General features: G+C 37.6%; 1 protein-coding gene and 1 non-coding gene across 4 annotated transcripts in view; both read left to right on the top strand.

Moving 5' to 3' along the window:
* TMTC1 (transmembrane O-mannosyltransferase targeting cadherins 1) overlaps positions 1-27934 on the top strand; it is a 335228-nt gene that overhangs the window by 173470 nt on the left and 133824 nt on the right. For all 3 annotated transcript variants that reach the window (XM_049882736.1, XM_049882737.1, XM_049882735.1), the window contains exon 8: positions 5152-5341. In XM_049882736.1, coding sequence (XP_049738693.1) covers positions 5152-5341 — 190 coding nt within the window. The remainder of the gene's footprint in view (positions 1-5151; positions 5342-27934) is intronic.
* LOC126076649 (U6 spliceosomal RNA) lies at positions 12589-12692 on the top strand. The gene has a single exon (XR_007517574.1). It is a non-coding gene; the product is annotated as a U6 spliceosomal RNA (small nuclear RNA).

The following is a 27934-nucleotide window of genomic DNA, read 5'->3' as shown; positions in this document are numbered from 1 at the left end:
TAGCAGGTAATGTCTGCTGCATAGGCTTGTCATTGCTGGACACCATAAGCTATAGAAACCCTTTGAAGCATCAGTGGTAATAGAAAAGTTGTGAGGATACTAACAGGGGAGAGCCAAGGGAGGGGCAGGACAGATCATCAGACTGGTGGGTAGAAGTAACAGAGAGTCAGATTAGGGTGGGCTGCTCTACTTTGACACTAAACGTGTTTTATACTGTGGCTGGTATATTATTAGCCAATGCCCTTCCCCAGAAAAGAGGGAAGTGTGTAAAGTGGGCCCAGTGTACTGTGTTTATGAAATGAGAAAGGATTCTGTAGGTAAAAGAAAAGGAGGGATCTTTTGAGCAGAAACATTTTTATGTAAAACAAGCAAGAATTATGTTTCTGCTTGCAGTGCATGATTTTTTCCTATGTACCAAATCCTAGACATCTTTGTAGGACAAGGAATTATGTTAGGCTCATGTTACTTCTTAGCTGAAAAGTTTTCTCAAAGGCAAAGAACAGAATCTGCATATTTTGTGATTGAAAATGAACATTTAGATACAAGGAACCCTGCAGTTTCATTAAGTGCCGTTTGATAGATGCCAGTTCTCCCACAGCCTCAACTTCCCTTCCCCTTTCTTGTATTTCTTTCATGAAGCCTCTTTACTCTTTCCTGGCTAATCAGTGGCAATATGTGACTAAATTGTGCAAGCTGAATTCTGGCTGTCTGTGCTATATACTCCATTTTGTTGGCACGATATTCTAGTGGCTTCCCTCTGGTCTGCAGAATTCATGTTAGAAAATTGGTAAATAATTTATTTTGTTTTTGCTGTTGCCAAAAAAAAAAAAAAAAAAAGGGAGCTCAGCAGGGCAGAGTGATTCGACAGATTTTTTTGTTTCTGAAATTTTAGCAGGAATACACAGGTTGTTTGAAATGCAGTTCATAGTCAATGAGTTAAAAAGAAATACTTTAGTTGCTGATTACAGCTAGTTCCACCAGCCCCCCTAAAATGTAATCAGCTTTTGGAGTGGTTCCAAATGGCTTCTTTCTGCTTAAAACTGCAAAAAATTTCTAATACTGTGTCAGTATTTCAACTACTATTTAAAGAGTTTATTAGCAACAATGATCTGAATTTATGTTCACTAGAATTTTAGAAGGTAGGGGGGTGTCTGTGATATTCTGGAGACATTCCCTATGTATGAAAAGAGAAGTCCTTGAAAAGAGTCTGACATTCCTAGTGTTACAGGAAGGAGAAGTTGCTTTTAGTTCAGTGTAACCTTTTTGAGGTATTGTTTTTGTTGTTAGATGCTGTTGAGTTGGTTCCGACTCATAGTGACCCTATGTACCACAGAAAGAAACACTGCCCGGTCCTGTGCCATGCTCACAATCATTGTTATGCTTCAGCCCATTGTTGCAGCCACTGTGTCAATCCATCTCAGTGAGGGTCTTCTTCTTTTCCACTGACCCTTTACTTTACCAAGCATGATGTCCTTCTCTAGAGACCCATGCCTCCTAACAACCTGTCCAAAGTATGTAAGACACAGTCTTGCCATCCTTGCTTCTAAGGAGCATTCTGGTTGTACTTCTTCAAAGATAGATTTATTCGTTCTCTGGGCAGTCTATGGTATATTCAATATTCTTCGCCAACACCACAATTCAAAGGTGTCAGTTCTTCTTTGGTTTTCCTTATTCATTGTCCAGCTTTCACATGCATATGAGACAATTAAAAATACCATGGCTTGGATCAGGCACACCTTAGTCTTCAAAGTGATGTCTTTTTTTTTTTTTTTCAGTACTTAAAAGAGGTGCTTAGTCTTCAAGGCGACATCTTTTCTCTTCAATACTTTAAAGAGGTCCTTTGCTGCAGATTTGCCCAGTACAATGCATCTTTTGATTTCCTGACTGATGCTTTTATGGGTGTTGACTGTGGATCCAAGTAAAATGAAGTCCTTGACAGCTTCAGTCTTTCTCCATCTATCATGATGTTGTTTATTGGTCCAGTGGTGAGGATTTCTGTTTTCTTTATGTTGAGTTGTAATCCATACTGAAGGCTGTGGTCTTTGATCATCATCAATAAGTGGTTCAAGTCCTCTTCACTTTCAGCAAGCAAGGTAGTGTCATCTGCATAATGCAGATTGCTAATGAGTCTCCCTCCAGTCCTGATGCCCTGTTGTTCTTCGTATAGTCCAGCTTCTTGGATTATTTGCTCAGCATACAGATTGAATAGGCATGGTGAAAGGATACAACTCTGACGTACACCTTTCCTGACTTTAAACCAGTCAGTATCCCCTTGTTCTGTCTGAACAACTGCCTCTTGATCTATGTAAAGTTCCCTCATGAGCACAGTTAAGTGTCTGGAATTCCCATTCTTCACAATGTTATCCATAATTTGTTATGATCCACACAGTGAATGCCTTTGCATAATCAATAAAACACAGGTAAACGTCCTTCTGGTATTCCCAGCTTTCAGCCAGGATCCATCTGACATAAGCAATGATATCCCTGATTCCACGTCCTCTTCTGAATCTGGCCTGAATTTCTGGCAGTCCCATGTGGATATACTGCTACAGCCGCTTTTGAATGATCTTCAGCAAAATTTTATTTGCATGTGATATTAATGATATTGTGTGATAACTTCCACATTTGGTTGGATCACCTTTCTTGGGAATAGGCATAAATATGGATTTCTTCCAGTCAGTTGACCGGGCAGCTATCTTCCAAATTTCTTGGCAAAGACGAATGAATACTTCCAGTGCTGCATCCGTTTGTTGAAACATCTCAGTTGATATTCTGGCAATTCCTGGAGTCTTGTTTTTTGCCAGTACCTGCAGTGCAGCTTGGGCTTCTTCCTTTAGTACGATCAGTTTCTGATCATATGCTGCCTCTTGAAATGGTTGAACATCAACCAATTCTTTTTGGTATAATGACTCTGTATATTCCTGCCATCTACTTTTGATGCTTCCTGCATGCTTTAAACTGACAGACAAATGGGGGTTTTTGAGTTACAATCTGTAAAAATTCACAATGGCCATTTTTTGTTTTGATTTGTATTAAATATCCAAATAACTGCACTGAGATTGCAACTTAAAAAAAAAAATAGCATTCTTTGTATTTGCTTTTTGTCAATATGATGTTGTAACTCAAAAAAATATAAACTGTGAACAACTTGTAAGGCAAGGCCGAAATATGAACTAAAAATTAAAATAAAAAATTGTACACAGCATTTGTAGATATTTCATGGTTCAAGCTGCAACTAGAAAAAATAAATTACTCCTGTTGCAGTCCTGTTTCCTTTTTCCCCTAGTTTAAAAAAAAAAAAAAGTTTCTGTAATGGTAAATGTCAAATATGCAGAAAAGTAGGAAAAGTGGCATAAAGAACCCTACAGGCCACCATTATCCAATTTCAACAATTACAACTCATGGTCAATCTTGTTTCATTAATATCCTTACCTACTTCTTCCTCTCATCCCCAACCTATTATTTTGAAGCAAATTCCAGATATATTATTTCATATGCGTATGTTTTAATATGAATTTCTAATAACAAGGGCCATTGAAAAAATACAACGACAATGCCATTAGCATGCTTTAAAAAAACTAATATTTGTCTAGTACCATATATCCAATCAGTGTTTCAGTTTTTTCTGGTTGTCTCATAAATGAGTATTTTTAATAGTTGATTTGTTCACATTAGCATCTAATCAAGTCTATATTTTGTTTGATGTGTCTCTTAAGTGTCTTTGAAACTACAGGTGTCCTCTGCCTCTTTTTTTTTCCTCCTTACAATTTATTGAAGGAATTGGGTCATTTGTTCTGTTAAGATTCCTATACTTTACATTTTGAAGATTCCATCCCTGTGATGTCATTTAACATTTACAGTTGTTTCTGTACTTCCTGTAGACTGGTAATTAGACTTAGGTCTTGATCAGATTCAGGTTTGATTTTTTTTTTTTTAAACAAGGAGGCTTCATAGATGTGGTTGTGTATTTCTATCAAGAAGACATCTGGCTGTTTATCTCCTTTTTTGTGATGTTAAAATTGATTTTAACAATTTTATCTAGTCACCTGATTAACTTGATCCATCCATCATAAGATTCCCCATCAGCTTTTCATCTAATAATTTTAGCAGCCGTTAATGATCATTGCCTATATCCATTATTTCAAGGAAACATTTTTTGTTAAGTAAGTTTTAAAAACTAGCGTCTGACTGCATGACAAAGTTGTGTGATTTTCTTGCTAGGTTTGGTGGTTCAACATTCATCTTTAAAATCAAGTCGTAGGGAATCTTTACCAAGCTAAGCGTTCAGCCTGGAAGCTTTGTGAAAAATGAGCCCAAAGTGATCTAATTATCTTACCATGGAATTGGCATTCTCATGGGACAATTTCACAGGCCCAATCCTAAAAGGGAAGAGGAAACTTTTTTTTTTTTAAATAACAAAGCTTAGAGTTTATCAAGCTTTCAGTATATGCTGCACTATTTATATGTTAACATTTTATTTAAAATAACAACATAAAATTTTGTGAAACAAATTATCTCCACTCCATCAACTCATTTCTCTTTTGGGGGTTTGAAAATCAGGGGAGTGAATAATCCCCCTTACTGACCCTCACCCTGATTTGTGTTGATGATTTTCCACTGTCAACTTGGCCATTCTTGTCAGCAAGGTGAGCAGTACTGGTCTCCACTTCATGGTTAGCCCCTTCCGTTTGTTTCTGAGGATTTTATTTCTGTCCTACAAACATTCTGATTAAAAAAAAAAAAAATTCAATATGGATGATTCTGATAATGACTAGGTATTATAAATTCTAGTGCAGGATTCTAGGCACTATTACCCAGGGATATCATACTCAACAGGGCAACACTTCCGTCAGTTGCTTTCATCAGAGTTTTCCTTCATAACGTTTTTCTCAGGTTGCAACGTATTTATTTGTATAATTGTTTTTAAATATACATCTTGTCTCGTTTGTTTACCGTTGAATAGCCAACACCAAACACAGTTACTGGAACCTATTAGATATATTCCAAAATGATGAATTTAGTGATGAATGAATGGTTTTCCATCTTACCTTTTCTTCTCCTATAATATTGACAATTAGTAGAAACATGTGACAGAATGTTGTAGGTCATGAATTTCAGGTTCTTTTTCAGTGATTCTTCTTCTCTTTGTAGATTCCTTACCTATTCCTACCTCTTGGCCTTCAATGTGTGGCTTCTGCTCGCACCCATTACCCTGTGCTACGACTGGCAGGTTGGAAGTATTCCTCTGGTAGAGACCATATGGGACACGCGGAACTTAGCCACCATCCTTCTGGCAGTCGTGATGGCCTTATTAAGCCTACATTGCTTAGCAGCCTTCAAGGTAATTTTCTCAAAATTTCAAATGAACTGTCTGCATTTGAAGGGAAGTGTTCTGTACTCAGTAATGCCTTTTTTCCCCATAGAAGGCTTGGTCTAAATTGAATCTACTTTCTGGTCTAGAAAACTTTGTATCTATAAAAGCTAAAGCTTTATAAAATCTAAATATTTTGAAGTCCTTAACAGGGTTAACAAACCATGACAGCTTTAATCATATACTTTCTTTGACTGTTTCTACCAGTCATGGAAAGATTGTTTGCAAACAAATTTTTTCCTGTTGTGGTTGGCTAATTTTTTGATTTGCTTGATTTTATGCAATAATACAATGAGATTATTTTGTGTAATAAAATAAAATGAAAAATAATATATACATAGGTAAGTACTTACAGTATAGTTAAGACTGCTTCTAGTAATGACTGCATGAGGTTGGATGATTTTCTCTCCAAAAAAAAAAAATAGTATAAAACTGAGCAAAATTATTAAATACAGCCATTTCAGAAATGACCAAAGACAGTAAAGAACTTGAAAAGTTTTTACTCATAAAAAGTGCTTCTGCATTGGATAAAATGCTTCTTACCTTAGAGTGTTCTCATGCCGTCAGTTCTGGATGGCAGATTTGGTTTAGGAGAGTGGCAGAGCAGCTAGATATTTAAGCAGGAGATTTTGGAAGCAGGAGAGCTATAGAAGGGCTGAGATAATATACATTCCATGCATTCATGGCTGACTGCTAAATAGCATGTGCACTTGGAACTCCTAGGGAGTCCAGTGAACAAAGAAAGGCTAGGGAGATATTTGCTGCGACTTTGAATGTGTTCCTCATCTCCTACACAGCTTGGGCAGCAGATAGTGGAGGCTTGAGTTGTCTGTTTAACCTCTGTGTATCTCTTTAGTTGACTGAAAACTATAAGGGCACAGGGAAAATCCCCAGAGATCTGATTAAAAAAAAAAAAAAAAGTTAAAACTTAGCAGAAATTTCAGCACTGTGTAGGAGAAACTGATTTTGCACTTGAGTAAAGACAGATTTATCACATATTAAACAAACAATTTCAGAAGAACAAAATAGAACCCAGAGTTACTGTACTGTTTGACCTACAATGCTTGTTTTTTAACCAAAAATTTCTAAACATGTATAGAAACAGGAACATGTAACCTAAATTCAGGAAAGAAAATTATCTAGAAAATGAAACAAATTGAGAGTTCAGTGGTAGGCTTACACTTTTTTTATTTAATCAAGTGATTTTTTTACAAAGTGACCAAGGTAGTTTAATAGAGGAAAGGTAGTCTTATCAGTAAGCAATGCTGGGATAAGTAAACATCTCTAAAGAAAAAAGAATGAGCCTTAACTCTTGTCTCACAGTGATACAGAAATTCTAAGTGAATCATAGACCTAAATGAAAAACTAAATAAAACCATAAATTCATAGAAGTAAACATAAAAGAAAATCTTTGTGACTTTGAGTTAAGCAAAAATTTCTTATATAGGACATGTAAAGCACAAACAGTAAAAGACAAAGTTGATAAATTGGACTTTATTAAAACTAAAAATGCTTGCTCATTGAAAGATTATGTTAAGGAAATGAAGATGCAGACCACAAATTGGGAGAAAATATTTGCAAAACATATATCTATAAAGGACTTGTATCAGGAATATTTAAAGAGTTCTTAAAATTCAGTAAAAAGAAGGCAAGTTATTCAGTTAAAAAATGGGCAAACAATTTTAAAAGATTTTTCACAAGAGAAGATACACTAAGGTTAATAAACATGCAGAGATGCTCAGTATTATCAAGCATTAGGGAAATTCAAATTAAAATCACAGTGAGATACCATTCCACACCTATTATAGGAACTGTAATTAAAAAGATACAAAATACCATGTTTTGGACAAAATATGGAGCAACTGGAACCCTCAGATATTATAGGTGAGAATGAAAAATGGTTCAGCCAAGTTGGAAAAATTTGGCAGTTTCTTAAAAACTTAAAGATATAATTAAGCAATTTTACTCTTCAGTGTCTACTCAAATTGTCATTGAATAATAGTTGACTGTTATTCAAATTTACGCACCAACCGCTAAGGCCAAAGATGAAGAAATTGAAGACTTTTACTAGCTTCTGCAGTCTGAAATTGAACATTCAGTCAGGATGCATTGATAGCTACTGGTGATTGGAAAGCGCAAGTTGGAAACGCAGAAGGATCAGTAGTTGGAAAATATGGCCTTGCTGATAGAAAAGATGCCAAGATTGCACGATAGGATCTTGCAAGACCAACGTCTTCTTCATGGCAAATACGTTTTTCCACCAACATAAACGGCGACTATACGCACGGACCTCTGCAGATGGAACACACAGAAGTCAAATCGACTACATCTGTGGAAAGAGATGATGGAAAAGCTCTATATCATCAGTCAGAACCAGGCCAGGGCCCGACTATGGAAGAAACCATCAATTGCTTATATGCAAGTTCAAGTTGAAACTGAAGAAAATTAAAAGTCCACGAGAGCCAAAGTACCACCTTGGGTGTATCCCACCTGAATTTAGAGACCATCTCAAAATAGATTTGACACATTGAACACTAATGACTGAAGACCAGACGACTTGTGGAATGACATCAAGGACATGGTCCATGAAGAAAGCAAGAGGTCATTAAAAAGACAGGAAAAAAATGGAAAGACCAAAGGCTGAAAGAGCTGAAGAAAAAATTCAAGCCTCGAGTTGCAATAGTGAAGGATTCTATGGGCAAAATATTAAAAAATGCAGGAAGCATCGAAATAAGATGGAAGGAATACACAGAGTCATTATACTAAAAAGAGTTGGTAGACGGTCAACCATTTGAAGAGGTAGCATATGATCAGAAGCGGATGGTACTGAAGGAAGAAGTCCAAGCTGCACTGAAGGCATTGGTGAAAAACAAGGCTCCAGGAATTGACGGAATATCAACTGAGATATTTCAACAAACAGATGTAGCACTGGAAGTGCTCACTCATCTATGCCAAGAAGTTTGGAAGACGGCTAGCTACCTGGCCAACCAACTGGAAGATATTCACAAGAAAGGTGATCCCACCAAATGGAGAAATTATTGAACAATATTATTAATATCACACACAAGAAAAATTTTGCTGAAGATCATTCAAAAGCAGCTGCAGCAGTGTATTGACAGGGAACTGCCAGAAATTCAGAAGAGGATGCAGAATACAGGATATCTTTGCTGACATCAGATGGATCCTGGCTGAAAGCAGAGAATACCAGATAGATGTTTACCTGTGTTTTATTGACTGTGCAAAGGTATTGGACTGTGTGGATCATGATAAATTATGGATAACATTGTGAAGAATGGGAATTCCAGATACTTAATTGTGCTCATAAGGAACTTGTACATAGATCAAGAGACAGCTGTTCAGACAGAACAAGGGGATACTGAGTGGTTTAAAGTCAACAAAGTTATGCGTCAGGGTTGTATCCTTTCACCATACCTTTTCAGTCTGTATGCTGAGCAAACAATCTGAGAAGCTGGCTATATGAAGAAGAACAGGACTTCAGGATTGGAGGAAGACTCATTAACAACCTGCGTTATGCAGGTGATACAACCTTGCTTGCTGAAAGTGAAGAGGACTTGAAGTACTTACTGATGAAGATCAAAGACCACAGCCTTCAGTATGTATTACGTGTCAACATAAAAAGAACAGAAATCCTCACCCCTGGACCAATAAGCAACGTTATAATAAATGAAGAAAAGATTGAAGTTGTCAAGGGTTTCATTTTACTTGGATCCACAGTCAGCACCCATGGAAGCAGCAGTCAAGAAATCAAAAGACATATTGCATTGGGCAAATCTGCTACAAAGGACTCTTGTAAAGAGTTGAAAAGCAAAGTTGACCCTTGAAGACTAGGGTGTGCCTGACCCAAGCCATGGTATTTTCAGTTTCCTCATATGCATGTGAAAGCTGAACAATGAATAAGGAAGACTGAAGAATTGATATCTTCGAATTGTGGTGTTGGTGAAGACTATTGAATATGCCACGGACAGCCTAAAAGAACAATTAAATCTATCTTGGAAGAAGTACAACCAGAATGCTCCTTAGAAGCAAGGATGGTGAGACTGCATCTTACATGCTTTGGACATGTTATCAGGAGGGATCGGTCCCTGAAGGAGGACATTGTACTTGAAGTACAAGTTCAGTGGAAAAGAGGAAGACCCTCAATGAGATGGATTGACACAGTGGCTACAACAATGGGCTCAAGTGTAACGATTGTGAGTATAGCACAGGATGGGACAGTGTTTCATTTTGTGATACATAGGGTCACTGTGAATTGGAACCAACTCGATGGCACCTGACAAAAGCAACATCTATTCAAGAGAAATGAAAATATATGCCCACAAAAATTCTTGTACATAAATTCATAGCAACTTTATTCATAATAATCAGAAACAACTTAATGACCTCAGTTATAAATGGATAAAGGTAATATGGAAAATTGTTCAGAAATTTAAAGGGACAAATGACTGATACGTGAAACTACACAAGTGAATCTCAAATACATCCTGTAAAGTAAAAGAAACCAGACACATAAGACTCCATAGATGTGATTCCATTCATATAAAATTTTAGAAAAAGGAGAATTATCATGACAAAGTAAAGCAATCAGTAGTTGTCTGCGTGTGGGGGTGGGGATTGTCTATAAAGTGACATAAGGGAAGTTTTGGGGTATTGGACACTCTACATTTTGATTGTGGAGGTGGTTCCAGGATGATACACATTTACCAAAGCTCACCAAAATGTGCACCTAAAGTGGGTGAATTCTGTTTTATGTAAACTATACCTCAATAAGGCTTAAAAGAAATGTTAAAACCAATACAATACAAATAGATGAAAGGCTGGAATGAATGCAGAATTGAAATTTCAATACAAAGCACAATATGTGTTCCTGGAAATTTGCCGAAAACATTTTTGGAATGGTTCAAACTCCTTATTTTAAAGGAACGCTGTTATTAATCTTTCTGTAAATCAGTTTTATGAATTAAGGATGATGCAAATAACTATCCTGAAGAAACTCTGGCATGCCAATTAGTTAAACAAGGTTGAGCTCAAATTTCACCTCCTCAGTTGAGTGAGAACTACCCTGACCACCCTATTTAAAATGCTCCCTCCGCCCCACTCCCTACATCCCTGTCACTTGTTTATTTTTCACTGTACTTACTAGTTCCTAAAAATGGCTAAAATACTATATAATTTGATTATTTTATTTAATGTTGTTTTCCTCCAACTAGAATGTAAGCCCCATGAGGAAAGGGTTTTTTGTTGTTGTTGCTTGTTTGTTTTTTGTTTTGTTTACTGCTGTATCTCAAGTACCAAGAGCTTGACAATTGGTATATTTTATTTAAATTAATAAAACTACAAAAAAAAAAAAAAAAAAAACCCAGTGCGGTCAAGTCGATTCCGACTCATAGCAACCCTATAGGATAGAGTAGAACTGCCCCATAGAGTTTCCAAGGAGCGCCTGGCGGATTCAAACTGCCAACCCTTTGGTTAGCAGCCGTAGCACTTAACCACTACGCCACCAGGGTTTCCAATAAAACTACAAGAAGTTAGTAATTCTGTTTAATTGGTTTTAGTATGCAGAATCTTTTTCTTTCTTTTAAATGAACTATGTGTAACCTATGAAAGCACCATACTCAATAGCACGTGAAATGTTTTGGGGTAAATATGAAGTTTGTTTTATTAACATCTGGCCTCAGCTTATGGCTTGGAACTTCTGTGTTGCAATTAATCTGCAGGAGGATATGTAATGTCATATAATGGCACACTGACTTGGTTATCATTAAGAGTTTTTCTTGACTCCATCCCAAATAATTAAGGAGAGTGGTGAGTCCCCACCGGCTGTCATCTCAGTCAGGTATGTTAAATATGGACTTTCTTGATGGCAGTAGACCTCATGTATAGGCAAGCCTTGTCCCTCCCTGGTGTATCTTTGATAATATAATGAATGAATGGAAATTTCCTCCTTTGAAGGCTGTTAATCTTTTACTTTTATGGAATTTGTTTCAAAATCTCTTAAATCCACCATGAAAAAATTAGCAAAGCATTCCAGCTATGGTGATATGAAGATTTAGTCCTTCTCTGGTGGTTTTCATTCTGAGAATTCTTTGCAAACATTAACTAAAGCCTCCTGCAATTCTTGGAGGCTGCTTGTACTCTACATTTTCTTCTTTCAGAGATCAGAGACAGCGGTTTGGCTTCTAGCTCATGTTTTTGTGGCCAGGGCTCTCTTTTTCTTGATCTGCTTACACACTGGGAGGGAGATGGGAATCAGGCCAATTCTCCTGCTAGTTCTTGAAGTGGTGATGATCCTATTTGTATGTGTGTGTGTGTACATGCTAAGATTAGTTAAGGGACCCTGGTGATGCAATAGTTAAGTGCTTGGCTGCTAACCAAAAGGTTGGAGCTTTGAACTGCCCAGCAGCTCTGCAGGAGAAAGACCTGGTGATTTGCTCTCATAAAGATTAAGAAAAAAAAAAAAAAAAGATGACAACCTAGAAAATCCTATGGGGCAGTTCTACTCTGTCACATAGGGTCACTGTGAGTCGGAATCAAATCAGTGACACCTAACAACAACATGATTAGTTACTAAAAACATGATCTTGAGAGCTCTGTCTCCAGGATGAAAACAGTAGGAGTAAATTTTTCTGAAAATAGAGGTCCTGCTTTATGGATATCCTTCTGTGTTCAAAAGAAGAATGGATGCGTTGTGTGTAATACCAAACCCAAAACCGGTTGCTATCGAGTTGATTCTGACTCAGCCACCCTGTTGGACAGAGTAGAACTGCCCCCTAGGGTTTCCAAGGCTGTAAATCTTTACGGAAGCAGACTGCCACATCTTTCTCCTTTGGAGCGGCTGGTGGGTTCTGTCCGCAGTTTCATTGTAAATCTGCTGAGTGCTTTAACCACTGTGTCACCAGTTTGTGTGTATAATAATGTCAGCAAACTGAGCACAGCTCCATTCACCTAGAATAGTTTCCAAATGGTATGTGTCCTTTACCAGTGAGTGTTAGGTCAAAATGATTTTATAATCTTATAAGTCAGAATCAACCCCATGGCAACAGGTTTGGTTTTGGTTTGGAGGAGCCCCTAGGTGGCTAAACTGGTTAAGCACTCGACTGCTAGCTGAAAGGTTGGCGGTTCGAACCTACCAGGAGAAGTCTCGGGAGACAGCCTGGTGATAAGCTTCTCAAAGAGTCAAGCCTTGAAAATCCTATGGAGCACTCGCTTTGGCAGCACATACACTAAAATTGGAACGATATAGAGATTATCATGGTCCCTGCCCAAGGATGACGTGGGAATTCATGAAATGTTCCATATTTTTGAGTATATGAACAGACACTTCACCAAAGAAGGCATTCAAGTGACTAACACAATGAGGAAATGCTCTTGATCACTAGCCATTAAACCAAAAAACCAAACCTATTGTTGTCAAGTCGATTCTGACTCGTAGCAACCCTGTAGCACGGAGTAGAACTGTCCCACAGAGTTTCCAAGGAGTGTCTGGTGGATTCACACTGCCCACCTTTTGGTCAGCAGATGTAGCTCTCAACAACTCCGCCACCAGGGTTTCCCGCTAGCCATTAGAGAAATGCAAATCAAAACCACAGTGAGATAGCATCTCACCCCAACATTACTGGCATGAATAATAATAAAAAAGATAACAGAAAATAACATGTTGGAGAGGCTGCAGGGAGATTGGAATTCTTATGCAATGCTGGCAGGAATGCAAAATGGTACAACTATTTTAGAAAATGATATGGCACTTCCTAAAAAAGCTAGAAAAATACTGTATGACTCAGCAATCCCACTCCTAGGAATATATCCTAGAGAAATAAGAGCCATCACACAAATAGGCACATGCATACTCATATTCATTGCAGCATTGTTCACAATAGCAAAAAGATGTAAACAAACTAAGTGCCCATCAACAGATGAATGGGTAAACAAACTGATACATACACATAATGGAATACTATGCAACAGTAAAGAACAATGATGAATCTGTGAAGCATCTCACAACATGGATGAATATGGAAGACATTATGCTGAGTGAAATAAGTCAATCACAAAAGGACAAATATTTTATGAGACAGCTACTCTAAATACCCATGAAAAGGTTTACCCACAAAAAGAAGCAATCTTTGATGGTTATGAAGGAGGGGAGGGGTGAGAATGGAAAAACACTAAATAGACAATAGATAAGTGGTATGTTTGGTGAAGGGTAAGACAGTACACGTTACTGGGGAAGCCAGCACAACTTGTACAAGGCAAGGTCATGGAAGCTACATAAACAAATCCAAACTCCCTGAGGGAACAAATTATTGGACTGAGAGCTGTGGGGACCATGGTCTCAGGGAACTGCTAGCTGAAAGGTTGGCGGTTCGAACCTACCAGGAGAAGTCTCGGGAGACAGCCTGGTGATAACTGGCATAACATAGTGTATAAAAAAAATGTTCTACATTCTACTTTGGTGAATAGCATTTGGGGTCTTAAAAGCTTGTGAACGGCCATCTAAGATACTCCACTGGTGTCACCCCTTTGGGAGCAAGGGAGAATGAAGAAAACCAAAGACATAAGGGAAAGATTAGTCCAGAGGACTAATAGACCACAAGTACTATGGCCTCCACCAGACTGAGTCCAGTACAACTCGATGGTGCCCAGCTACCACCACTGACTGCTCTGACAGGGATCAAGACAGAGGGTCCCGGACAGAGCTAGAGAAAAAAGTAGAACTAAATTCTAACTCACACACACACACACAAAAACAGACTTAACTGATCTGACAGAGACTGGAGAAACCCCGAGAGTATGGCCCTTGGACACCCTTTTATCTCAATAATGAAGTCACTCCTGAGATTCGCCCTTCAGCTAAAGATTAGACAGGTCCATAAAATAAAACGAGACTAAATGGGCACATCAGCCCAGGGGCAAGGACAAAAAGGCAGGAGGGTACAGGAAAGCTGGTAACCGGGAACCCAAGGTCAAGAAGGGGAGAGTGTAGACATGTTGTGGGGTTTGCAGCCAATGTCACAAAAGAACATGTGTACTAACTGTTTAATGAGAAGCTAGTTCTATAAACCATCTAAAGTATAACTAAAAATAAATGTATGGGAAAAGATAAAGAAAATCCTGTGAAGCAGTTCTACTCTGATGTATGGGGTCAACATGAGTTAAAATCAATTCGATGGCTGCTAACAATAAAACAAAAACAGCTGTCCTTAAATTTTTAGGTGGGACAGTACATTACCAGGGGAAGACTTTTTGTTGGATAAACAAACATATACACTGAGTCCAGAGGATCATGGAAAATATTTCTTTCAGTTTCTTCTCTCAATCATCCTCAGTCATACAGAATCCACTTTGGCTGACATGCAGGAGAGAATCTACTCTTGTCAGCCTCATTAGTTCTTTCTCTTTCATTCTGTTAATATCCATTGGGTGCCTGCTAGTTGCTGGGATTAGAGCAGTGAACAAAACGAAGGCCTTGTCTGCATGGATCTTATACTTAAGCCCTTAACATATATCTTCATATGTCAGGTGTTCATAAGTGCTGTGAAAAGGCCAGGGCTGGCCTTGCAGATAAGGTGGCATTGGAGCAGACAACTCAAAAAGTAGATTTTGCCTTTTGACAAGATCTTGTCCAGAATTGAATGGAAGATTTAGGATGCAGACTCTAAGGGTTTCCTGTCTCTAGAAATAGTTGCAGGATGAATTTAGAGATCAATTCTAGTTTGTGCTATTTTCATGGAATAAGAAATTTAAAACTTTCCAAAGTAGTTTATTATTTATCCCAGAAGAATTCTGTTGGCATCTTTGAAAATACAAATGTAGAATTTATCTTATTCTGTGCCTCTCCTTTGTCCCCTCCTCCTACTCATATCCCTTATTCACTAGGACTGAATTTGAACTTTTATTACATCGTATAGAGAACAATTTAGAAATCCTTTGTTGGACTGAATTCTTTTTAATAATGAATTTTCAAATGAACTTATTTGCTTTTACCCTTTGTGATTGGGATATCACTCTGTTGGAATTTATGGACAGCAGAGGTAAAGGGTATTTAAGCCAAAGGTCAGTTATTCCATTCTCTTCTATGAATAGTGGATTTTTATACCCCAGGAGGACCATAGGCTGAAAATGCTCTCGGGTTTTTCTTTATGACTCTTACAGACTTTATGTCAGACTAGGCTGTTGACTTGCAATAAATAGTGACATAAATCAGGACAGTAGCCAGCCTAATTTGGACTGTTTAGGGGAGTTAATACTCTTGGTTCTATTTATGGATCCTTATTGCACGTGTCTTCTGATGTGGCCTCCCTTCATAACAGAGGAAATGGCACTAAATTATATTTGGGTACTGGTTTTTTATTATATGAAAGTAAATTGGTTATAAATGTCTTACAAGGTGTCTCGAGACCTTCTATAACCTTGTGTTATACTTTTAAATGGAATATCAGAGGGAAAAGGAGGGAGGTTAAAGATAACTGACATTCTTTCTAATGGCCTCAACAATGAGATATCTTTTGAGGGTGGATATTAGGCTATAGGGAAACCCTGGTGGCGTAGTGGTTAAGTGCTATGGCTGCTAACCAAAGGGTCGGCAGTTTGAATCCGCTAGGCACTCCTTGGAAACTACGGGGCAGTTCTACTCTGTCCTATAGGGTCGCTATGAGTTGGAATCGACTTGATGGCACTGGGTTTGGTTTTTTGGGCGGTATTAGGCTGTAGGGGCTCCCCGCCCCCCGCATATGGGCTTTGAGGGATTAGTAATAATAGTAACGTTTTTGTCCCAATCTATGTATTCACTTGGACTACGCTCCATCATTCAGCTGTAGCCAATATAAAGCATAGGCTATAGATTGAAACATGGGGAAAAGGCCAAATTCTCAGGTTTTCATGGGGGTAAATTTCAAGCTTGACCAATGGAACTGTCATTAGTGGCCACTTGGTGTAAATGGAGGGGCGGAGGTAAGGGTGGAGCTAATGCACCTCCTCACTTGGGGAGGGATCTGCTTTCATACTTGTTCTCAGCCTTGCTCTTGATGCACCTTCGTACTCATCCATATTGCATCTCTCCATCAACTTACTCACCAAAAGAGCTAACATCATCTGACAGAGATTGTTAGAATAAGATCTCTCTTTGATTAAAACCTTCACGTGTCTCAACAAGAAGGTGAGATTAGAATGAGGGCCACTATTGTAAGATGATTATTTTCTTACTGACATACTTACCTCATTCCAAAAAGGGTTTGGAACAGCTTATAGAAATTAATATAGTTTAATAGGCTAACAAGACATTGGCAAACTTTTTTTGAAAAGGACCAGATAGAAAATATTCAACACTTTGCTGGCTTTGTCAGAACTATTTAACTCTGCCATTGAGCATGAATTAGCTGACTCCTGGGATAGACCATTTGACCAACATAGACCCGTACAGTTGAATTGAACATACTTTTAGAGTTCTGGAACTTACTTTGAATTTAGCTATGCCAAATAATAAGTTAAATTATTATTGTGGCACATAGATCACTGTGAAATACCTCTTTTTAAATTGCAGAATGAGCCATTATAAACTTGATGGAATAAGCATTATGTTTTAATATACAAATAATAAAATAAAATTGAAGGGTTCCTGTCTTCATTTGGTACAAATAAACAGGCTTAAAAAACTATATCCAGTTGACTGCCTTTTTGATTCTGTTTGGAGATACAGTCCCGGTTTATATGATCAAAAAGTATTTGTAATGATACTGAAAGTTCACCCTGCTCCCCACCTCCCACCTTTAGTTCCCACCTCGAGGAATAGGGAAGTGTGTTTAAATTCTTGACCTAAGACCACATGGTAGTACCATACTTTCAGATTTTTGATGCTTGCGTATATTGTGGAAGTAGCTATGTTCAAATATAACAAAAGGGCAGAATCATAACATAAAAATTCTCTGTTAGTTAAATAAGTATTTATTAAGAGAAAGAAAATAGTGGCAAATATTACTGACTTATTTATAAATGAATATTAGGGTTATCACCAAAACTTCCAAATTATAGATTTATTATAGATACCTTTGAAGGTGTTCGAAGTTGAGCAGAAATAGGCAGGATTTAATAAAAGAATCATTTTCTTTTATTGTTGTTGTTCTTAAAACCTCTTACTTCCATTGTTGGATTTCTCCATTCCCCTCCATGATGGAGACTGGAACAAAATGGACACTAGAAGTACAAATTTTTATCTGACAGTCAGACACCCTTGAGCAAAGTCTTCCCAAGGGGTTCCTTTTTGTCAATTATTAATATATCACCTGCGAAGTTAGTCATCTTTTGTTGGATCAGTTCCTCATGCAAGTTCTTTTTCCTAAGGGAATGTGTAATATACAGTTCCATTGTACCTGGAATGTTCTACTTGTCTTTTCATCTAGGCCTGGCAGGAGTTTTTCTACATCATTAAATCATTTTTCTTCTTTGCCTTCACAGGGCAACTTCATTTTCTCAAGCCACGCTATTTAATAAGAAAACTACTTACCTTCCTCTCTGATGTTTATAACTTAGTTGGAAGACTCATTAAATTTATTAATGGAAGAATTAGTTAATTGTGTTCTGGAAAAAGGATTTTTCAGACATTACTCACAGCTTTGCTTCCTTTTCTTGATTTCTGCACTTTATGATTTTCAGCAAGATTTCATAGCCTGTATTATTATTTGCTTTTACGAAGAATAATTGCTATCTTTTGAGCGGTAATCTCAATTTTTAACACTTGTTATTTTTCTTAACTTAATCATTCATGCTTTTATAAAAACAGCTCATTACCACTTAGCCTTATGGTACTTATGATTTTTTTTAAAACTCTTACAAAGGTCAAAAGACCTTTGTAACTCCATTCTACCCTTCCTTTTTCTATTCAGAACATGAGGTTTCTATTTAAAGGAGCACACCCTTTGTACTTGTTCTGAGAAAACAGTGAAATGTGTAATTAGGACATTCAGAAGTAAAAGCAACTAAAAATCCCTGTAAACTGAAAGCCCGTTGAAAATTACCTGTTGTGTTGGGAAATACAAAGAAGACTGAAGTGATTGATTGCCAGATTTTCCAAGTGGTTCTCTGTAAGTACAATCTCAAAAGAGGCTGTAATGAAATGGTGAATGAGCTAATACAACCTGGGGAGAATTACTCCTTCCCTACTCTCTAAAAAGCCTAAAATTTCCTATTTTTCTATATGCTTTGCCTAGAACTGCTGATCTTTTGGTTAGCAGCCAAGAGCTTCACCACTGTGCCACCAGGCCTCCTTGCCTAGAGAGGTAGCACAGAATATTAGAAAGAAAGCAAGTTTGTAGTAGAAGCTTTAATGTTTAAATATCTGTATTATTATACATGAAAAAGTTGATGACTGTTAAGGTCTTCAATCTTCTTTTTCATCTGAAATATAATAAGAATAAATGAAATAACATATATGGTAGTTGGAGATGTTCAGGAAGGAACCAAATCAAAATTTAACCTGTTGCCATTGAGTCAAATCTGACTTATAGTGACCCTATAGGACAGAGTAGAACTGCCCCATAGAGTTTCCAAGGAGCAGCTGGTGAATTCAAACCACCAACATTTTGGTAAGCAGCCTTAACCACTGTACCAGCAGGGCTTCTCAGGAAAAAAAGTGCTATATAAGCACATCTCCACACAGATGCCCTAAACTTAACCTGTCCAAAATTTAACTCATGTACTTACTTCATCAGTTTGTTTCCCTAATACTGTTTTACGTCTCAGTTCATATTACTAATTGCCCAAGCTAAATTTCTTAGAGTTATTCTTGTTCCCTCATTACTCTCCAGTCCCTAAATCCTATGAATTATACTTTCAAAATATATATAGACTCTAACCACTTCTCACCACCTTCACTGCTCTCACCCTGGCCCAAGCCACCATCATCTCTCCTGGATTATTACAATAGCCACCTGACTAGTCTTCTCTACCTTTGTGTCAATGGCCTAGTCTATTCTCAGCACAGTGACCGCAACTATTTTTTAAAAATGTGAGTGAGAAAAAGCATTTGATAACATCTAACACACTTTCTTGATGAAAACCCTAAAGAAGATAGGAATAGAAGGGAAATTCCTCAGTATGATTCAGGGCATATATGAAAAGCCAGCCAACATTGTATTTAATGGAGAAAGACTGAGCACTTTCTCCTTGAAATCAGAAACAAGACAAGGGTGCCTGCTCTCATTACTTCTATTCAATATTGTATTAGAGGCCCTAGCCAGAGCAATAAGACAAGAAAAAAGAAATAAAAGGTATCCAGACTGGAAAAGAAGAAGTAAATTATCTCTACTCAAGGAAGATATAATCCTATACAGGCAGTTTGAGGGTTACGAACATCCGACATACATACAGCATGTAGTTACAAACTAACTGCATAAAGCCCGTTTTATTAAAAATTTGAGGTACATGTAGTGGTTCATAATAACCAACAGGCGCAACTTTGTGATGCTCATCAAAACATTATTATTATTATTGTATTATTATGTTAAAGATGTCTTAGTATATCTGGAAGTGTTTCTTTAATGTTTTCTATGCATAGAAATGTACACTGTGTACTACATACTAAGACAAGCATTTTGACTAACTGAATTGTACAAATTGTACTTAATTATTCCAACTTATATACAAATTCAACTTAAAGACAGATTTAGGAATGGAACTCGTTTGTAATTCTGGGACTGCCTATATATAGAAAATCCCAAAGAGTTCAAGAATATAGAGCTAATAGAGAAATTTAGTAAATGTGCAGGATACAGGGTCAGCAAACAAAAATCAGTTAGGTTTCTATACACCAGAAATGATAAATCTGAAAGGGAAATTAGGGAGCAAACCCATTTACAGTAACATCTAAGAGAATAAAATACCTAGGAATAAATCTAACCAGGAATGTGAAAGATTTATACAATGAAAACTATAAAACACTGCTGAAAGAGATTGAAGAAGACTTAAATAAATGGAAAGGTGTTCCATGTTTATGGATTGGAAGACTTAATATCATTAAGATGTCAATACTACCCAAAACGTTCTATATATTCAATGCTATCCTGATCAAATTCCAACAGTCTTCTTTACAAGAAAAGAAATACCAATCCTCAACTTCATATGGAATGGCATGAGGTCCCAAATAGCTAAAACAATGTCCAAAGAGAATAACAAAGTAGGAGGACTCGCCCTTTCTGATTTAAAAACATACTATACAGATACAGTAATGAAACCATCTTGGTACTGGTACAACAATAGACACATAGACCAATGGAATACAATTGAGAGTCCAGAAATAAACCCACACATCTATGGTCAACTGATTTTTGACAGGAGTGCTAAGTCCATTCAGTGGGAAAGGAAGAGCCTCTTCAATAAACGGTGCTGGGAAAATTGGATTTCCACATGCAGAAAAATGAAACAGGATCTATGCCAAAACCACAGTGAGATACCATTTCATTCTCATAGGATGGCTAAGATTAAAAAAAAAATAATAACGAAATAACAAATGTTGGTGAGGATGTAAAGAAATTAATCACTATGAGTCAGAATCAACTTGACAGCAATGGTTTTTTTTGTTTGTTTGGATCCATTGCTGGTGGGAATGCAAAATGGTACAGCCATTGTGAAAAACAGTGTGGTGGTTCTTCAGAAAAATAAAAACAACTACCGTATGTCCCAGCAATTCCACTCCTAGATACACACCCAGAAGACTTGAAAGCAGAAACTCAAGTAGAGACCTGTATACCAATGGTCATTGCAGCACTATTCACAATAGCCGAAAGGTAGAAACAACCTAAATGCCCATCAGCAGATGAATAGGTAAACAAAATGTGGTACGTACATACAATAGGATACTGCTTAGCCAGTAGGAGAAATGAAGTCTTGATGCATGCTTCAGTATGCATGAAGCTTGAAGACATTATGCTGAGTGAAATAAGCCGATCACAAAGGTACAGATATAGTATGACCTCACTTATATAAAAAGACAAGAAAAGGCAAATGTATAGAGACCAAAGTTTATTAGTGGTTACCAGGGGCAAGAGGGAGGGGGAAAGGAGGCTAACGGTGATGGAAAAATCACATTGATTAAGGGTAACCAGTTGTAATTGCTGTAAATAAGTTGTACACCTGTAAAAAGTTGAATTTGCAAAAGCTGTGTGATAGATTAATTACAACAATGGCCGAAAAAAAAAGAAAAAGTAGCTGTTCAGGCTTCTTATATATAATCAAAGATCTCGTGGGATTTGGTTCCTTAGTTTGGAGGTCTAGGGTCATGGTTTCATAGGAAATCCCAATTAATTGGCCTAATAGTATGTTTAGTGCTTCTGTTCTACCTCCTAGTTTGTTGTGTAGTGCTTGGGGTCTTAAAAGCTTGCAAATGGGCATCCAAGGCGCAACAATTGGTCTCTGTTTCCCTGGAGTAACAGAAGAAGAAGGAGAATCAGGAATAGGAGGAGGATATGGAATATGTAGCCAATTACCTTTATGAACAATGGCCTCCTTTGCCATGAGACCAGAAGAACTGGATAGTGCCTGGCTACCATTACTGGATGTTTTGATCAAGGTTTCCATAGAAGAATCCTGGTCAAAAGGGGGGAATTGCAGAACAGATTTCAGATTCTCCTGGACTCCAGACTTTCTGGAGCCATGGAGTATAGATGAACCCCTGAAACTATTGCCCTGATATAATCTTTAGACCTTAAACCAAAAATATCCCCTGAAGTCATCTTAAAACCAAATAATAGTGTAGCTTAACTAGTTAAAAAAAAAAAAAGCCTGCCTTGAGCATTATGCTCTTTTAAGGACTATCTATATGGGATCAAAGGGACAACAACAACTAGAAAGATTGGATAGGAACCTTAGGGTGCAGTGAGTTTGTGTTACTGAGGGAGAAACAACTCAGAAAAGGAACGTGAGAATGGTTGTTCAATTCGAAGAATATAATCAGTGTCACTAAATTGTACATATAGAAACTGTTGAATTGGTGTCCATTTTTCTGTGTATATTCTCAACAACACCAAGAAAATAAATATAAGAAAAAAAAAAAAACATAAGATCATGTCCCTCTTTTACTTAAACTATTCCAGTGGTTCCTCATTTCTCTCAGGGTAGAAGTCAAAATCTCTATAATAGCCTAAAAGGTCCTACAAAGTCCTAACGCATCTGTCTCCTCATTGTCTGTTTTAATCTTTCCCTGACCTCATTTCCTGCTACTCAGGACCTTGCTCACTCAGCATTAGTCACACTGATCTCCGTGCTGTTCCTTGAACCACAGCAGCATAGTCTTGCCTTAGGGCCTTTCCTCTTCTGCCTGGGAAGAAATCTGTTCTCCCAGATTGCCTTATGGCTGATTATTTTATCTCCATCAAGTCTTTGCTTAATTGCCGCTTTCCCAAGGAAGCTTACCCTGACCATCTTGTTTTGAATTTCAAGGTATCATATGCCCATCAAGTGCTCCAGATACTGGTCACCAGGTTCTATTCCCCAGGAAAAGCAGAGATTTTTTTTTTCCTTTTTTGTCTGTTTTGTTCACTGATATATTCCAAAGACTCTAGAATAAGCAAAAAAAAAAAAAAAAAAAAACTTGCTGCCACTGAATCACTTCTAACTCACAGTGACCTTATTGGACAGGATTGAGCTGCCCCATAAGGCTTCCAAGGTTATAAGTTTTTATGGAATCAGATTGCTACATCCTTCCCACATGGAGTAGCTGATGGGTTGAAACTGCCAGTCTTTCAGTTGGCAGCCAAGCACTTTAACCACTGTGCCACCAGGGATCCTAAACCTAGAATAGTGTCTGGAAAATACAAAAAAGGTGGAAGTGATTGATTGCTATATTCCTTAAGTCGTTGCCTGTAAGTACAATGCCTAAAGAGATTATATGTTTAATGAATGAATAATCAGTGACCACATTTTCCAAGAGAACCATTGCTGAGGATGGGAATGTTTTCAGAAGTGTTTCAACAAGATAAATGAGTTGGTGGGAAATGTCCAGTAGTGGCCTCAAACGTCTGCTTACCCCTTGTCCTTTTTGTGTCTCTCATAGGCAGAGGCCAAGGATCTGAGGGGATGACCAGTCACAGTTAGCAGCTGTATATGTAGCCATGTGGTAGAAATGGAAAATGATCTTCAAAGCTTGCAAAGTATTTAGAGACAAGCAGAAGAAATTTTTTGGAAATATATGTGTAAGGTAATGCATTTGGAAAGGAAAAGTCTAATAGAAAACAATGAGACAAAATGTTTTGTTAATCCAGCATTAATTGAGCACTCACTAATCCCAAACAATATTACAAGTATGGAGAATAAAGATAGAATAAAACCTGATAGTTGAATTCAGGAGCTTTTTTCACGCTTCCATTTCATCCAGCACTTGTGTCTGTACAGAGGTCAAGAGGCAGTGGTTCAGACAGAATAATGGGATACTGATTGGTTTAAAGTCAGGAAAGGTGTGTGTCAGGGTTGTATCCTTTCACCATACCTATTCAATCTATATGCTGAGCAAATAATCTGAGAAGCTGGACTATATGAAGAAGAACGGGGCATCAGGATTAGAGGAAGACTTATTAACAACTTGCTTTATGTAGATGAAACAACCTTGCTTGCTGAAAGTGAAAAGGACTTGAAGCACTTACTAATGAAGATCAAAGACCACAGCCTTCAGTATGGATTGCACCTCAACATAAAGAAAACAAAAATCCTTACAGGTGGACCAATGAACAACATCGTGATAAACGGAGAAAAGATGGAAGTTGTCAAGGATTTCATTTTACTTGGATCCACAATCAACATCCATGGAAGCAGCAATCAAGAAATCAAAAGACGCATTGCATTGGGTGAATCTGCTGCAAAGGACCTCTTTAACATGTTGAAAAGCAAAGATGTCACCTTGAAGACTGAGGTGCACCTGACTCAAGCCATGGTATTTTCAGTCGCATCATATGCATGTGAAAGCTGGGCAATGAATAAGGAAGACGGAAGAAGAATTGACGCCTTTGAATTGTGGTATTGGCGAAGAATATTGAATATACCATGGGCTGCCAAAAGAATGAACAAATCTGCCTTAGAAGAAGTACAACCAGAATGCTCCTTAGAAGAAAGGATGGTGAGACTGTGTCTTACATACTTTGGACATGTTGTCAGGAGGGATCGGTCCCTGGAGAAGGACATCATGTTTGGCAAAGTACAGGGTCAGCGGAAAAGAGGAAGACCGTCAACGAGGTGGATTGACATAGTGGCTGCGACAATGAGCTCAAGCATAACAGCGATTGTGAGGATGGCGCAGGACTGGGCAGTGTTTCGTTCTGTTGTACGTTGGCATGAGTTGGAACCGACTCGACGGCAGCTAACAACAACACTACTGAGAATTATTTTTCTGAACACAGATATGATCTAAACATATCAAACATCTACCAAGAAATCTTCCTGGTCTCACACTTATTTTGCCTGTAGCCAATACTGTGCAGATGGATGACTTAATAAAGTTCCCTAAATGTATAGTGATTTTTTACATGGAAAATGGCAATCAGCTATTCTTCATCTCTACCCAGGACAGAACAGGAGAAAATGTATTTAAAATGTAGCATGGAGGATATAGCTGAGATCCAGGAAGATTTTTCTGTTTGTCAGACAGTGAGATGATTTTCTGGGACAGGTTATAGAAACTCTGAAAGTGGACACTTTCATTTCTAATTTTATTCTAATAGAGCAGTTCATACCAGCATTTCTCAAAATACGTTCCAGTATCATATGGTCCACTAAGGAACATTACTCTAAGTAAAAATTCTGTTGCTAAATGCATTTTGGAGCACTGGGTTTTAAAAAGTTCAACATATTTCTTTACCAAAGAACTTCAAAGAGTCCTTCCTGTACTTTAAGCCTTGTAAGTTTCCAAAAGCGACATGTGGTAAATGGCATTTCTAAAATTTATTTGAATTTTTTAAAAGCCCCCTTTCTAGGGACTTTTTGCAGAATCAGTGTTCCTGTAACATGCTTTGAGAAAAATATTGACTTAGGCACATGAAGGTGAGTGAATAAATGGACTTTGACAGGCACTGTTGAAGCATTTTCTTAATTCTTCATTCTCAGCAATGTTTAAACGTTTTCCTGCTTACCTTAACACTTCAAGAAAAAAAAAAATACATCAACAAGAGAATCATAGCACTGGAAAAGGATTCCTTTGAAACCTTTTCTTTTGAAGTTGTAGCTACCAGGCAGTAAACAAGTAAAAGTTAAACCTAGAAGCAGATTCATGAAACCTGGTTTTTCATTGTATTGAGGCTGTAATTAGTAATGCATTTGCGGATTTGCTACAAAAATGACTGTGACTGTTGTTAAGACTTATGATGAGATGAGGGGCACTACAAGGCCATTCATAACATGTTATAGTTTAGGGAAGTGAGTATCACCAAAGTAGCCTATTCATCAGTTCATTAAGTGGCAGTTTCCAAAGTAAGACCAAAGTGTCTTATATCTCTCCACAGATGGTTTTCCTTGTTACTGGAGTAGGTTAAAAATTTTATCTTCACCAGCTTTATTGATTCAGAAGGAGACACTTCACAGAGTACTCTGTCCCTTACCTGAGTAGGAAGTGAGCTGTATCTGCCTCAGAATGTTGTTACATTCTCCTCAGAGAGACCTTTTGTGGAAGGTTCTTGTAAGAGATCTGGAGGACAAAGAAAGGACTTCTCTGAGCTTCCTGATAAACCAGTGTGTGACTGTTAATAAAAGATTGCACTTTTTACATCCCACCTGGCTCTGTTTGCCAAAGGCCATCAGTATTTACAAAGGACCTGGTGATTTTAAATGGCCAAATTGGCTTAGTCAGCTTGCAGCCGGCAGTCTGACATTTGCTCTTAAAAAGTGATTAGTTGGGAAGAATGTTAGCCTCCCCAGTATTACCTTGAAAATTCTCTGCATTCCAGTGTACCACAATCCCTTTTGATTTGGATGACTTTGGCAAGTGAACTCTAGTCTTCTATTAGAGAATTTGGTCCTCATTATGGTGGTATCTTCACTTGAGAATAATTTGATGCCACAATTTGTTAGAGAAACACTATCGCCGTTCTTCTGTCTAAAGCTTTTTTTTTTTTTCCTACTACCTTGTAAGGGAAACCCTGGTGGCGTAGTGGTTAAGCGCTACGGCTGCTCACCAAGAGGTTGGCAGTTCAGATCCACCAGGTGCTCCTTGGAAACTCCTATCGGGCAGTTCTGCTCTGCCCTATAGGGTCGCTATGAGTCGGAATCGACTCGACAGTAGTGGGTTTTTTGGTGTTTTACCCTGTAAGAAGTTTCCAAGAAAAAAAATGACCCCTAATTTTGGTCAAGTTCTTACTTTTATCTTTATATCAAGCTTCATATAAATCGTATAAAGCTTCCTTTCTCTTATATGCGGTTCAGAGATTTAGTTTGTTGCCATTTGGTGGAAAACTATCCTTTTATGTATGTATTGTCCATGTTTTTCAATAATGAAAATAGGTGTTTGAATGTCTGACATTGGAATATTACAATTATTTGATACCATTTTAAAACATCAGACATTTGTTTCCATTAGTTGGTATATTTCACTAGTCCATTGAACTTTCCCTTTTAAGCTGTAGTAGATAGGCTGCATGAATGCACAGTTAAATGTGAGGGAAGAGCACTATTTAATCATGTGAGTTATTTATAGAAAGAGCCTTTTAACCTCTTCTTAAGAAGCAAAGCCATCTATCACACTTTTATCACTATACATTTCAGAAGTAGGAAAGTGGGTCTTGTCCAGTGAGATAGAACAAATTTTGATTATAGGTGACATTTTCAGTTTAGATGAGTACATTGATAGATAACAGGTATCAAATCCACTATTAATAGTAGTTCTTCCACCAGAGGGAGGAAGACAGAGGAGTCTTAGCTTAAGGAGCAATGAGCTTCTGTTAAGGGTGATGAAAAAATTTAGAAATATATAGTGGTAGTGGTTGCCCAACATGATGAACGTAATTAATGTTACTAAATTGTTAAAAAAAAAATGTTGGAATGTCAAATGTTTTGTTATGTATATACACTTACTAGTCAGAAAAACTCCACAGCACTGGGTTTGGTTTTTTTTGGTTTTAGTCAGAAAAAAAAAAGAAAAAGTAGCTCTCCCAGAAGTTTTATTCTGCAATTAAACCTCTCACTTTTTTTTTTTTTAGTTTAGATAGAAGCTTACTGAATTTCTTGTTACTTTCATATATTGCAGCCTTGAAATAGGCCTTGAATTTTTCTCCAGATTTGTTTGATAAAGCATGGTGAATTGTTGTCTTTGGGAAATGGAGCTCTAAAATACTTGAATCTCCGCTAAGAGAATGAAATTGTGTCCAATTTTTGTGGCTCCTCATTGATCTTAGATTACAGAAAAGAGGGACTGTGTTCTAAGTGACAACTCCAAGTGGGTAGCTGAGTCATGACTTTTAGCAAGTGACTTGCTGTGTGAAAAAGAAAACACTTAATCTCTTTCTTATCAAAACAAGTCTATAGCTTGCTGCCTTAGAAGGGTTTGGCAGAGAGGTATCTCCTTAACATAAATACTTGAGC

The sequence above is a fragment of the Elephas maximus genome, chromosome 4 (assembly GCF_024166365.1).
Source record: "Elephas maximus indicus isolate mEleMax1 chromosome 4, mEleMax1 primary haplotype, whole genome shotgun sequence".
Taxonomy (NCBI): domain Eukaryota; kingdom Metazoa; phylum Chordata; class Mammalia; order Proboscidea; family Elephantidae; genus Elephas; species Elephas maximus.
Note: the sequence above shows the minus strand (reverse complement) of the source record. Positions and strands in the feature narration are given on the sequence as shown.